Source organism: Taudactylus pleione, unplaced genomic scaffold (assembly GCF_031769625.1).
Source record: "Taudactylus pleione unplaced genomic scaffold, aTauple2 ptg000005l, whole genome shotgun sequence".
In the NCBI taxonomy this organism is placed as follows: Eukaryota; Metazoa; Chordata; class Amphibia; order Anura; family Myobatrachidae; genus Taudactylus; species Taudactylus pleione.
The window spans coordinates 13,418,524-13,432,087 of record NW_028284408.1 but is presented as its reverse complement, the minus strand read 5'-3'; the positions used below and the strand labels follow the sequence as shown (position 1 = coordinate 13,432,087).

The following is a 13,564-nucleotide window of genomic DNA, read 5'->3' as shown; positions in this document are numbered from 1 at the left end:
CTAGATGGCTCGTCTAGAAGGAACAGAGGACGCAGATACCTTGGATGTAAGGACACCCGTGTCTATCACTGTTTCGCCGAGATAAAAGGCTGCCTCTCTGATGTGTTCCACGAAAGACAGCAGCTCAGTACTATGGGTAGCAGAGCTGAGGCCACTTTCAAGGGCGTCCACCAAACTACCAATGGCCTTAGCCACCCCAGTGGACACTAGGGTTGGACACGCTATGGCACCTGCATGGGAATAAATCAATTTGAGGGAAGACTCCAACTTCCCATCAGTCTGATCCTTAAGGGAATAGGAAGGGTAGCGTTCTTTACTAAGTGGGCAATGTGATCATCCACCAAGGGAGGAGACTCCCATTTGGCCCAATTCGCAGCAGGCAGGGAATAAAAAAAAAAAAGGCAGTGCGCTTAGAAACCTGGAAGCACCTATATTAGGGTAATCACATGCCTCCGCTAGTAGGTCCTCCAGCTGCGCGGAAGCAGGGAATTCTGCTTCTGGCACTTAAACACTAGAGCACTAGCCTTAGGGGCCTGCTCAGCATCCTGGATGCAGAGGATCTCCCTACCCCCCCTTAATCAGGGAGTCTAAGTTTACCTGAGGTAGGGAGTCTTCCGAGATACAGGAGGATTCGACATTGGAAGTATTAGACATATCATCCTCATGGACTGAGGAACCCTCAGAGTCCAAATCATATCCTGACAGGGGTGTAGAACTATCTTGCCTAGAGTGTCTGTGTCTGAACATGCAATCCCTATCCAACATTCGTTGGAAAACCGCAGACACCTGTGCTAAGCCCTGCACCAACTGCGCAAAGGACTGCATCCAAGGCAGTTCTATGTTAGTTGGCTGCACAGGACCCTGAGACAGCATAACCGGGGGCAGCTGGGTTCTTGAAAGGACACTCACAGGGGGAGCAGGCCGTGGGTTTGCAAGTTTAATATCTAACTGCAACATTACCTGTGAGAGGGAAGAAGCCCAAGCCGGTTCTTGGCAGGAAGTTGTGGCCAACTGACCCTCTTACTGCACAGCTGTAAAATACTGGACACAGATTATCTTGGTCCTGAGGAGAAAGTATAGTGGTACAAGTCTTGCAGTTATGCAATACAGGAGTGCCCACCTCCATTGGTTCTTTGTTCTTGGAAGATATGATATAGAAATCCAAGACCATATCACCACACCAAATGTTAAGTAACAGAAGTGTGCAACCCATGGGTGGAGCAATGAATGCCACTGCACCACAGTAGTGAGGGTGTTACTGAACCCCACAACAATGATCTGTAAGCTATCTGAACAGAAAAATGCAGATAGAATAGAAAAACACAGACAAAATAGAATAATAAGTACTCTGAAAATTCTGCGCAGAAAGAAAAAAGACAGAAATAGAGGACAGTAGACAGGGAGAAAACCGTAAGTACAGTACTCCTATAAAATAAACATACTGTACACACAGCAACATTCAAAGCAAGGCACAAATGGGCAACAATTGCTCAACAATCCAGATCCTAATACGCAGAAAGGAGCATGTATTATATTCTGACTGCAGAGGAGGAGGTATACAGGGAGATAGGAACCCTTGCTGCTCTCCGGAGACTAGCTGAAGCAGGCACAGCCTAAAATAGTCACTCAGCGTCTCAGTGTGGGAGGGGAATCCCTATGGCAGGCTGCCTACAGTGAAGGAACGCGCCAAGGGAGCGGGGTAAGAGCATGGCCACCTCCATGGTAGTGCCCCCAATGCCTGATTGCAAGGTGGTCTAGCAGAGGTGCCAGGCAGCCTCACCGACCACTGTCAGCACCACCGGCAGCTCTCTGCACTTACCTGCCCCCCGGGGTCTGGCTGCGGTTGTGGGACCCTGAAGTGCTCAGAGGGCCCAACTGAAGACAGTAACCCAGTCACCACCGGTGTTGGGGTCCGTGGAGCAGCAGTGTAGGTATCCTATAGGAAGCCTAGCGCTGCCCATTCTGATAAATACAAATCAAAGTAAATAAAAGGTGAGACTACTTAAAGCAGACATCAAACTAAAACTGGTCGAGCTGTGGGTGGGGTATAGGAGAGAAGGAGCCTGGGCTGCTGGGAGACAAAGATTAACTATTCGTTGCCCGGACTCTTATTCCAACCTATACCCCATTGTCTAAAGCCTGTGTCCCCTATGGTATGTAGAAGAAAAAAAATCTTCATTCTTCACATATTATATATTAGAAATAAACAATGTGTGATACAATATGGGTACACTGGTTAATGTATGAAGAATTATTTAAAGAAAACAAAATTGGAGAGACCATGAAGTGGGGAGTATAATCTAGGTTACAATGGAAATATGGCCTGGAACTTGCCTATTGACACCCCACCTAACAAAGAAATATTTTACAGTCACTGATTACAGAAGTTGAGAACTGAACTGGATTGGCTCCATACACATACATAAAAAATATGAGATATGGTAAGAACTTACCCTTGTTATCTCTATTTCTACGAAGTCCATAGGGTTCCACAGGATACCTTGGGGTATAGGTGTGACGTCAGTCGCAGGGCACCAAAGAGTTAAGCTTTCAGCCTCCCAGGATGCACTAGGTCCCCCTCCTATACCCCGCCCCCGGGCCAAGGCACCTCAGTTAGTTACCAAGCCATAGGCCGGAGGAGGAGAAGGAAGAGAGAGAACAAAGATCTGGACACATACAAGAATCACATTCTCACCAGAGGGAGACGGAAAACCGGTGACCAGAGCAAAGCCCATCTGCAGCACAGGTGCGACAGGGCGGGAGTCCTGTGGAACCCTATGGACTTCGTAGAAATAGAGATAACAAGGGTAAGTTCTTACCATATCTCATATTTTCTACTTCAGGGTCCATAGGGTATCCACAGGATACCTTGGGGATGTCCCAAAGCAGTATCCTTTAAGGGTGGGGACGCTCCTGTGCAGAAAGGAGAATCCGCCGCCCGAAGGAAGCATCCTGAGAGGCGAAGGTGTCAAACCTGTAATACCTCACGAAGGTATGGACAGAAGACCACGTAGCAGCCTTGCAGATCTGAACTGCCGAGGCACCACGTCGAGCTGCCCACGAAGGACCCACAGACCTAGTGGAATGAGCCTTCAGAGAAGGAGGGACCGGTAGGCCTTCATGAAGATAAGCTTCAGAAATAGCCATACGGATCCAGGCTGCCAAAGTTTGCTTTGAAGCAGGCCAACCCTTTTTACGGAAGCCATAGAGGACAAACAAAGCGTCCGACTTCCTAAACGAAGAAGTGCGGTCAACATAAGTCCTTAAGGCCCGCACAACATCCAAAGAGGCCTCACCCACGGAAAGACCAGTTGAGTTAAAGGACGGAACAACTATTTCCTCGTTAACATGAAAGTGGGAAACAACTTTGGGAAGAAACTCGGGCCGAGTGCGGAGCACTGCCCTGTTCTCATGAAAAACCAAGAAAGGGGGTCTACAAGAAAGAGCCCCTAAATCAGAAACACGTCTGGCCGAAGCAATGGCCAGAAGGAAAACAGTCTTAGCTGTTAGCCATTTAATATCCACTGAGCCCAGTGGTTCAAACGGCGGTCCTTGGAGAGCCCTCAGTACCACAGCCAAATCCCAAGGCGCCACAGGTGGAACAAAGGGCGGCTGAATACGGAGAACACTTTGCATAAAGGTGCGCACATCCGGGATTGTAGCAATCCTACGGTGAAACCAGACAGACAGGGCCGAAACCTGTACCTTCAAAGAAGCAAGGCGAAGCCCATGATCTAGTCCCGCTTGCAGGAAGGCGAGAATCCGAGACAGACGAAACTTCCGCGGTGCATAACCTCTCGGTCGACACCACTGGAAGAACGTATGCCACACGCGATGGTATATCCTCGCGGAAGACGGTTTCCGAGCTCGTAACATGGTACGCACCACAGAGCTGGAAAACCCCCTGGGACCTCAGCATGGCCGTCTCAACAGCCACGCCGTCAAAGACAGCCGAGTCAGGTCCGGGTGACGACAAGGACCCTGAGACAGAAGGTCCGGTCGTAGCGGCTACCGCAGAGGGCTGTCCACGGACAGACCCTGAAGGTCTGAGAACCAGTGCCGTCTGGGCCACGCGGGAGCTATCAACAGGAGCGTCCCTCCTTCCTGTTTGAATTTCCGGATTACCCGTGGAAGAAGGGAGACCGGAGGGAACAGGTATGCGAACCGGAACGTCCACCGGACGGACAGAGCATCCACCAGAGACGCCCCTTCGTCTCTTGTGCGAGACCCGTACACCGGCAACTTGTTGTTGAGCCGGGACGCCATGAGGTCGATTTCTGGAAGACCCCACCTGTCCACCAGTAGTTGAAAAACGTCCGGGTGCAGGGACCATTCCCCCGGATGAACGTCCTGGCGACTTAGAAAGTCCGCCTCCCAATTTAGCACTCCCGGGATGAAGACCGCTGATATGGCCGGAAGATTGCGCTCCGCCCAAACCAGGATCCGAGAGACCTCTACGAGAGCCGCCCGACTGCGAGTTCCTCCTTGCCTGTTTATGTAGGCCACGGTGGTAGCGTTGTCCGACTGGACCTGCACCGGGTGACCCTGGAGAAACCGCTGTGCCTGCAGGAGAGCATTGAAGACCGCACGGAGTTCCAAGATATTTATTGGAAGCTCCGCTTCTGTCGGCGTCCACCTGCCCTGGAACAAGTGTGGACCCGAAACTGCTCCCCAGCCCCGAAGACTGGCGTCCGTTGTCAACAGGACCCAATTTGGAACCCAGAACGGACGTCCCTTGTTGAGGTGGGTCGTCTTTAACCACCACGCAAGGGACAGGCGAACCTCCGGGGTGAGCACAATCGTCTGGGACTTCAGAGACTGAGGCAGCCCGTTCCACTTGGACAGGATCAGGTGCTGCAGAGGTCTGGAGTGAAACTGGGCGTATTCCACCATGTCGAACACCGACACCATGGAGCCCAGTAACCTCATCGCCGAGTGTAAGGACACCCGGCGGCTGTGCAGACAACTGCGCACCCTTGACTGTAAAGCAGAGATCTTGTCCTCCGTCACGAAGATCCTTTGCTGTCCAGAGTCCAATAAGGCTCCAAGATGCAGAATCCTCCGAGACGGGATTAGAGTGGACTTCTGCCAGTTGATTAGCCAGCCGTGCCGTTGCAGCAGTGCAATGGTCAGGTCCAAGTGGTAACAGGAGCTCTGGAGATCCTGCCACCAATAACAGGTCGTCCAAGTACGGCAACATGCGGACTCCTTGCAGCCGCAGAGAAGCCGCCATGACCGCCATCACCTTGGTGAAAACACGTGGTGCTGTCGCCAGGCCAAAAGGTAACGCCCGAAACTGGAAGTGGTCGCTGCGGATTGCAAACCGAAGGAACTCTTGATGGCGCAAAAGAATAGGGACATGCAGGTAAGCGTCCTGTATGTCCAATGACACCATGTAGTCCCCAGGTTCCAGCGCCAGAATGATGGACCGTAGGGTCTCCATCCGAAACTTCGGGACCCGCAAAGACTTGTTGAGTGCTTTGAGGTTGAGAATCGGACGATATGACCCATTGGGTTTCTGTACCAAAAATAGATTTGAATAGAAACCCTGGCCCCTCTGGGAGAATGGAACAGGCACTATAACTCCAGCCTGGAGCATAGTGTGCAATACCTTCCGCAGCTCCGTAGCCTTGTTCCGGTCTGATGGTAGACCCGTGGTGAAGAATCGAGCCGGGGGTCTGTGCCGGAAGGAGAGGGCGTACCCGTGGGAGACCACCTCCAGAACCCAAGTGTCTGTTGTAGTGAACGACCAACACTGGGAGAACTGCAGCAGGCGGCCTCCCACCCTGGGATCCCCCAAGGGGAGACCCGGACCGTCAGGCCGCAGGCTTGTCATCTGGCTTGGGGGCCAGACGTCTGGTACTCCATGCCTGTTTCCGGGGCTTGACCGATTTCTTAGGGCCAGCCTGTCGAGGAAACGACTGTGGTTTGGGCCTGCCCTGGGCCCTAGATGACCGAAAGGACGATGATCCAGAACCAGAAGGAGCAGCGGCCGACGGGAGACAAGCAGATTTGGCTGCCGCCAGCGTGGCCAGGCCACAATCTTATCCAGATCCGGACCAAAGAGAACTTCTCCGGTAAACGGCAACGCTTCCAGACCTTTCTTGGAATCTGCGTCCGCCTTCCAGGATCGCAGCCACAAGGTGCGACGAGCAGCTACCGCTGCTGAAGAAATTCTAGACACCAGAGTACTAATGTCTAGAGCCGCCTCGTTGATGTAGGTGGCCGAATCACGGAGATTGCCAATCAACTCCGCCTGTTCGGCCGGACAGTCGGATTCAAAAGAAGCCTCTAATGAATCCGCCCAGCGCTCCATCGCTCTGGCAACCCAGCAAATGGCCATAGCCGGCCGTGCTTCCCCCCCTGCAAGGGAATAAGCGGACTTCAGGCAGATTTCTACCTTGCGGTCCGTAGCATCCTTAAGGGAGGACATGGATGGCATCGGCAATGTGGCACTACGGACAAGACGGGTCACGTGAGAATCCACCTGTGGAGGGGATTCCCACTTGGCAAAATAATTATCCGCGAACGGATAAGCCACCGCCAGGCGTCTCTGCGGCTGGTATCTTTTGCCAGGTTGTTTCCACGCCTCCTCTAAATGGTCCACCAACTGACCCGAAAGAGGAAAGACTGTGGCATCGCCCTTCACATCTTTGAAAAGGCATACTTAGATTTAGCCGCTGGGGGAACTTCGTCCTCAATCACCAAGGCTGTGCGGACCGCCCGAATAAGTCCAGGAATATATACTTTGGACTTAGCATCAGCGTCCTTAGTATGGAGAGGTTCCTGATCATAAGGATCCAGAATCTCCCCATCATCAGACGTCCCTTCGTCATCCTCATAAGGAGCGGACAGAGACGCCACCGGCCTTTTATGAGGCCGCATCACAGACTCCCCTTGCAACACATCCGACAAGTGCTGTACAGAACTCGTCAGGGAGTTAACCCACGCTGGCTCCTGAGAACCCGGGAGCGGGGAAATAGGGAGACTGTGGGGTACCACCAATTGTCGTGGGAACCCCTGCATGGGTGACGACACCACAGACTGCTGGGACAAACCCATCGGAGTAAACGTGGGCTGCGGAGCTAACTGGCCCACTAAAGCTGTTAACGCCTGAGCGAAACAAGCCCAGGGCGGCTCCTGTACCGGTGCTGTAACCGTAATAGGCCGCGCCATGGACAAACACTGCCGGCAAAGGCCCTCCGCGCTACCCTCCCCCTCCGCTAACGGTACTTTGCACGTGGTACACTGTAGTCGGAGGGGAAAATCACTTTCAGACATGATGGCACCACGTATGTGACCTCTCTCACCAATTAAGTATTAAATAGGCGAGAGACCACCCTGCAGCACCGCACCGCACCGCAAGGGCTTTAGCAGAAAGAACAGGGACAGTAATAAAGCTGACAGTTTAGAGAAGAAAAGTTACAGGCAGCGCTAGCACAGTCACATACAATGCAGAGAAATAACAATTCCTGCACTAACAGCGCTGATCACTCAACTACACAGACACAGGGCCTGGTAGGACACAGCGCTGCATACACAGACTTGAGCCACAGCGGAGGAGAGGTATGCGGGGGGACCCAGACCACGATGCTTCCTTCCAGACTTCCAGCAGCGTTCACCATGCGTTGCAGAGAAGATGGCCGCCGAGGAGCAGAGAGAAGCTGGCCTGGGAGAGGAGCGCTGACACAGGACCAGTCAGCACAGTGCAGAGAGGGCTGTGTGCAGCGGGGGAGGCGCCGGCTGTGAGACAGGGAAGGCGCGCTCCCCTGGCATGCATTTAACCCCTGGGACGCCGCAGCGCTACCGCTCTGCTGCGGTCCGCTGTCCCAGGGGGTAGTGGAAAGCGCAGGTTCAGTACCTGGCTCCACGCTGCAGCCAGTCCCCAGGGAGCCCCCTGCCTGGGGACTTAGGACCATGTGACCAGCGGGGACCCACCGCGGGACCCCGCTGCTTACCTTTGTCCCCCTTGGATCCGGCCATGGTCCGGAACATCTGGGGTCACCGCTAGCTGTGACCCCAGATGCTCACCAGCATCCCCGGATCGGTACCGGCGTTCTGGTACCGGCGGGGGTGTAGGGAAGACAGCATGGACGTCAGGACTGACTGTCCATGCTGTTCATCCAGATGTGCAGCCACAGCTGCACTGAAGAAAGCTTCAGGGGCTCTTCTAGCCCCCACTCCGACAGGTGCACCCGACGCCGGCCGGGCACCAAACTAAACTGAGGTGCCTTGGCCCGGGGGCGGGGTATAGGAGGGGGACCTAGTGCATCCTGGGAGGCTGAAAGCTTAACTCTTTGGTGCCCTGCGACTGATGTCACACCTATACCCCAAGGTATCCTGTGGATACCCTATGGACCCTGAAGTAGAAACACCTACATAGACACATATTGTACATACATAGACATACCTATATACTGTACATACATACACACACTGTACATACATACACATTACATTTTAATAGCAGAAAATGTTTTATATCCTGAGTTTATTGGGAAGCAACCTGTAAAAATTAATCTCACTGCTTTAACAAACTTGAAAAACAGGGTAGAGGTTAGTCAACCTAGTATTTTAGATCTATAGAAAAAAAAAAAAAATATATATATATATATATATATATATATATATATATTATATATATCTTGAAAATGTACGAGCTAGATCATTTCCTCACATGACCTATATGATGATGAGGAGTCAACTATGTGATTACTATATCTGCATTAATCCACATGTTTGTAATGGATTACACAACAAACAATATAGCAAATGTAATCTTTGTTTGCTTTCATTACCTGGGCAGATTATTCTTGTGTTTAACACAGGGAGATTCTCCTTGCTAGACGACAATGGGGGGTTGGAGAAGGATCCAGTGTGGGAATGAGCGCTGCGACTTGCCCGCCTATCTGGAGAACGTGACGCTGCTCTCACTGTTAATGAAACAAATGGACAGCTTCTCAATAATAAATATTACCATTTGCACATCATATTAAAAGAAGTTTATCATAGAATATAAGCAGAAGAAGCTGGAAAGAACCAAACTATGAAACCTTCTAGAAGCATTTGGGACAACTTTGCTGGTTAAGTGGTGTCATTATAGTACAAGAAGCATTACTAGAATTATTACCAACAGGTTTGCATGATATGAACTTTGTTGTGTAATAATATATCAGTGCTAAGAATATAAATAAGATAACAAAAAAAACAAAAGTTAAATCTGAATACAGCTGAAGGTACATGAGATTTATGTTGTAATCCGTAATTCCCCAGTGCATGGCGGGTGTGTCAGATCGTGCCACAGTAATTCTGGGTACACACTGGCCTACATATCGGCCGTTCAATTGAACAGCCGATATACATATTGTGTGTGCGCCGGCCAATGCTGCACAGCCGACGGCAGATATAGCTACAGGTATATCTGAACATCGTGCTGTGTGTACAAGCTGTCAGACGACCGGGGAGGTGGCGCAATGCCAACCCCGGCCAGTGGGACCCCCGACCAGGTGGCAGAGATGGTTGTTCCGTTTTGTACGAACAACTATCATCTGCAGATATATCTTTCAGGTGTGCACCTGGCTTTACTCTCATCCGCCATTCTATTTGTATCAGGGCTCTCCTAAATACAAAAAAAACCCTGTTCTGTATCAATGTAGTGTAGACTCGTGAAAGGTAAAATATATGAATGAAAATGTTAACATTTCCATTTTGAAACTCCAGCTGTGAGGAGTCACATTTATGTCACATAAGGATTTTTATTTCTATCTTGCAGTAAAAGGAACCTTCTCTGTCTTCTACATAGATCTGAGGGAGGTTATAGGGGGTAGATTCATCTCCACAGGACCTGCCACCTAACAGAGGTTAGGACGCAACCTTACCCTCTCTATGTCCGCTATGAAGCTAAACCCAGTTGGGCAGTTGAAAGTTACAGATTCTGGTCCTCTACCAACTAAAGTGTTGCATGTGGGCGTGTCACTCAAGCAAATGGCTCTGTCCTGTATAGGATCTAAGTGCTGAATGAGCACATATGTAGCCAAACACCAGGATCTCTTTTAAGTGATAACCTGATTAAAACCGTTATTTGTAAGTGTTCCATCAGGTTTCTCAGGCTAATTTGTGCAACAGGCTTCAGCTGCTGCCATGGAATTAGAAGAGGAATCAATAAAGACAACTTTAATTCCCATTAACAAATTAAAAAGTACAGAGACAAATTCTGCATATAAATACAATAGGTAGACATAGAAAACATTTACAAATATTGAATTGCACTGTAAATATTTACATTCCCTTTAAATTAGATCATAAACTTTACTTTACTGAAAAGGAAGGGGGACGACAAAAAAAAACAATAGTTGAATAAATGTTTTAATGTTTTGTTAATTGAATGGTAGAGAATGAAGGCAGCACTGCAGCCATCAGTCACTTGCATAGTAACCTTTGTACTGCACTGATCTGGCACTGCCATCTTTGCCTCATCTGTACTCTGTGACAAAGCAAGCGTATTCTGTATAACAGCTGCTCTTTATTATGACAGATGGGGCTCCTGGGGCCAAGACACATTAAAAATAACCTTTTGCTGTTCATGCTCTGATAAAAGAGTCCTAATGACTGAATATGATGTCTTGTTGCAGGTACCTGAATTCATATTTCATTATTCCTCCTGGAACACCAGCTTACACTGGCAGGACTTCTGTACACAGAGATACTTACTTACTGCTTTATACAGTTCCCAGTTCAAATATATGGGAATAAACTCTTAACATCGTTCAAGTGGTTTAATAAGAATAGGGGCAGCTGCATTGGGACTGCACATTAAGATCACAGAGGGAAATATGATTCTTGGCTACAAATTAAGAGCCATATTCAATATGGGGCGATAACTCAGTTATCGGCGATAATTTATTGCCGATTACGTCATTTTCGCCTATTATTCAATTACACTGACTTTTCACCAGTGCGAAAAGTCCATGTTAAAAAAGCGGGGATAATTTTTCGCCAGCCTTTTGTTGGCGAAAAAAAGTGCAGAATTGGGGTTAGGGGTGCAGGCTTAAAAAAAAAAAAAAAAAAAAAAACTGCACCCTTGGGAATGCCCCCTTAATACGATCTGTGTCCAAAAAAAGTAAAAAAAAAAAAAAAGGGACACCCCAAAAAAATTAGATAAATTTTGGTGTTAAGAAAAAAAAAAATATGGGGAACAAATTTTAAACTAACTAAATAAATTCAGGGGGGGTTCCCAAGTATGCGGCAGGTGTTTTAAAGAATGTGGATGGTAGCGACAGGTGCATTTTTGAAGAATTTTCAAAATGCACCTTTGGGACTTAAAAATAGGCTTGCACCCATTTTCATGTACCCCAAATTTGATGCACCTAGTTTTTTTTTTTGTAAAAAAAAAAAAAAGCTAAGTTCTCTTCTTCACCCCTTCTTCCCTGTCGAGAAAGAACACATGCCGCGGCTATTTAAAAAAATACTTACCTTCCGCAGGCCAAAATGGGGTACCCATAATGATCCCCCAGGTCAGGATCCTGGATGCTTTCCTGAAAATTCCCAAATTTTTTCCGATACTTACCTTTCTGCCGAGTCCCGTTTTCACAGCTTTCAAATTGAATACGGGGATAAAGCGGGCGCGCGTTCGATACTTTATCCCCGTCAATCCTCCGATATGGAGCGAAAAGCACGGACTTTTCGCTCACATATTGAATACCCCCCAAAGTCTTACAAAACATCCTTCAACACAGGATTCTTATCTAAGACTGATATGTAAATATTATGGGTCCCTACCATTATTTCCACATAGTAAACTCCATACTCACCACAAGTCACAGTCAACCAACAATACATACCATGTACTGAACATCAGCATTCCCAGGTTTAAAAAAAATCTAAATAGAATTTTCTCAGAGAAGGATGACCGTGGTCAAGCTCAAATGAAAAACTAGATATCTGATTTAGTCATTCATTAATTTAACAAAATCCATGTAGCATCAAATAAATATTTATATATACTGCTCCCATCAGATGCTATTTTATTGATTGCCACAGCACAGCTTTGAAAAATGTATACTAGGTAAATTATCACTACTGCTATATTAAGAGCAATTTCTATCAAGGAAGTTAGGAATGTATTGTGAATCTGTGATGGTCCACTCCCTTCTCACAAATTGTTTATCTTAGACTTTATTGCATCCCAATTTGGTGCGTTGAGCTCTGGGGGTGGGGTCCCAATCAGTGAGCACACGGAGACATGTTTGTAACTTTAGTTGTTAGTACGCACTAGGCTGCAAAGACGTAGGCTGCATTAGTCCATGTTAGATTATAAGTGTAATTACAATTTGATAACTAAGTCGGAGTTACGCCGGAGTTAAACTGGAGGAAAACTGAGGGAAAACATCCTCAAAACCAGACCACTTTATGAACATCAACAGGCAACATATCTATGTGAATTACCAATTTCACCATCCTGCTTAGTGAATATCCAGAAAACTACTTACTGCACTCCATGCTTGGACACTGCAAATACTCCCCTATCTGTGTGCTGCTCTTGTTGATTGATCTTTGTTGATAATAACACTTTGTACTGGATCGGCTCGGTACATTGTAACTTTGCCCTCATACTACATAAAATCTTGTTTGTGCTGTATTGCCTTTTCCCATTGCGTCACATCTATCCACTTTAATCATTTGTTTAATAACTAATTCCTGCACCCACTATTGAGCTGCGCTCATACATTAGCAGCACTGTTCTTTTATCTCTATTTCTGAACATTGAACAACTTTAATCCACACTGTCTCTATATCACACAGCCTCCATTCCAGTTTTCATCTGACTTATTACCTCGTCCACAGCATGAACACTCTTACTTCAAACAACCCCCTTATTCAGTGCCCACATAATCCTCTACATTATCCACCCCCATCATCCCCCCTCTTGTCTCCTCCGTTTGCTGTACCCCTATTTTCTCTCATCAGTCTACTTTCCAACCATCTGCTTCTATCCCCCGCCTTTCCTGTTCCTCCACTCTCAACCACCTCCCTCCATCCATGGCCTTGTTACCCCACCACTTAGCCCTATGCCCACCTGGTTCTGCCTGTCACCTCCAGGGCTACCAAGAGAAATTCTGGGCCCAGCTACTGCAACATCCTGTGGGACAGCATGTTGGGTATGGCTGCACCCATTTGTGGGTGGGCCTAGCATGTGAGATGCACCTACTCACAGGAGCATGGCATAGCACCCAGCAGCTGGGATTAAAGTATATACTACTGTATTAGGATGGCAGGACAGTCCCATAATAGCTGCATTTTTTAGCAGGATGTATTTAGATGCTAAAATGTAACACAGTAATTAAAGTGCTACAAATTTATTTTGTACATCTCTGATGTAAATAACACAATCAAAAAATCTATTTTCTGTCATAAACATAGATGAATGAAGGACTTAATTTTGACATAACATCAGGTCATTTTAAACACACACATTCCGTAGCAGATATCCTAACCCACTGCTCCATGCACCGTACTCACTATCTACCCAATCTGTGTCGCCCCTGTCTGTCTGCCCCTCCCCTTT

General features: G+C 48.0%; 1 protein-coding gene across 4 annotated transcripts in view; it reads right to left on the bottom strand.

The window, feature by feature from the left end:
* The window catches only part of DGKH (diacylglycerol kinase eta), a 356,461-nt gene that overhangs the window by 65,327 nt on the left and 277,570 nt on the right, over positions 1-13,564 (bottom strand). For all 4 annotated transcript variants that reach the window (XM_088482783.1, XM_088482872.1, XM_088482720.1 and 1 more), the window contains one exon: positions 8,799-8,933. In XM_088482783.1, the coding sequence (XP_088338909.1) occupies positions 8,799-8,933 (135 nt within the window). The remainder of the gene's footprint in view (positions 1-8,798; positions 8,934-13,564) is intronic.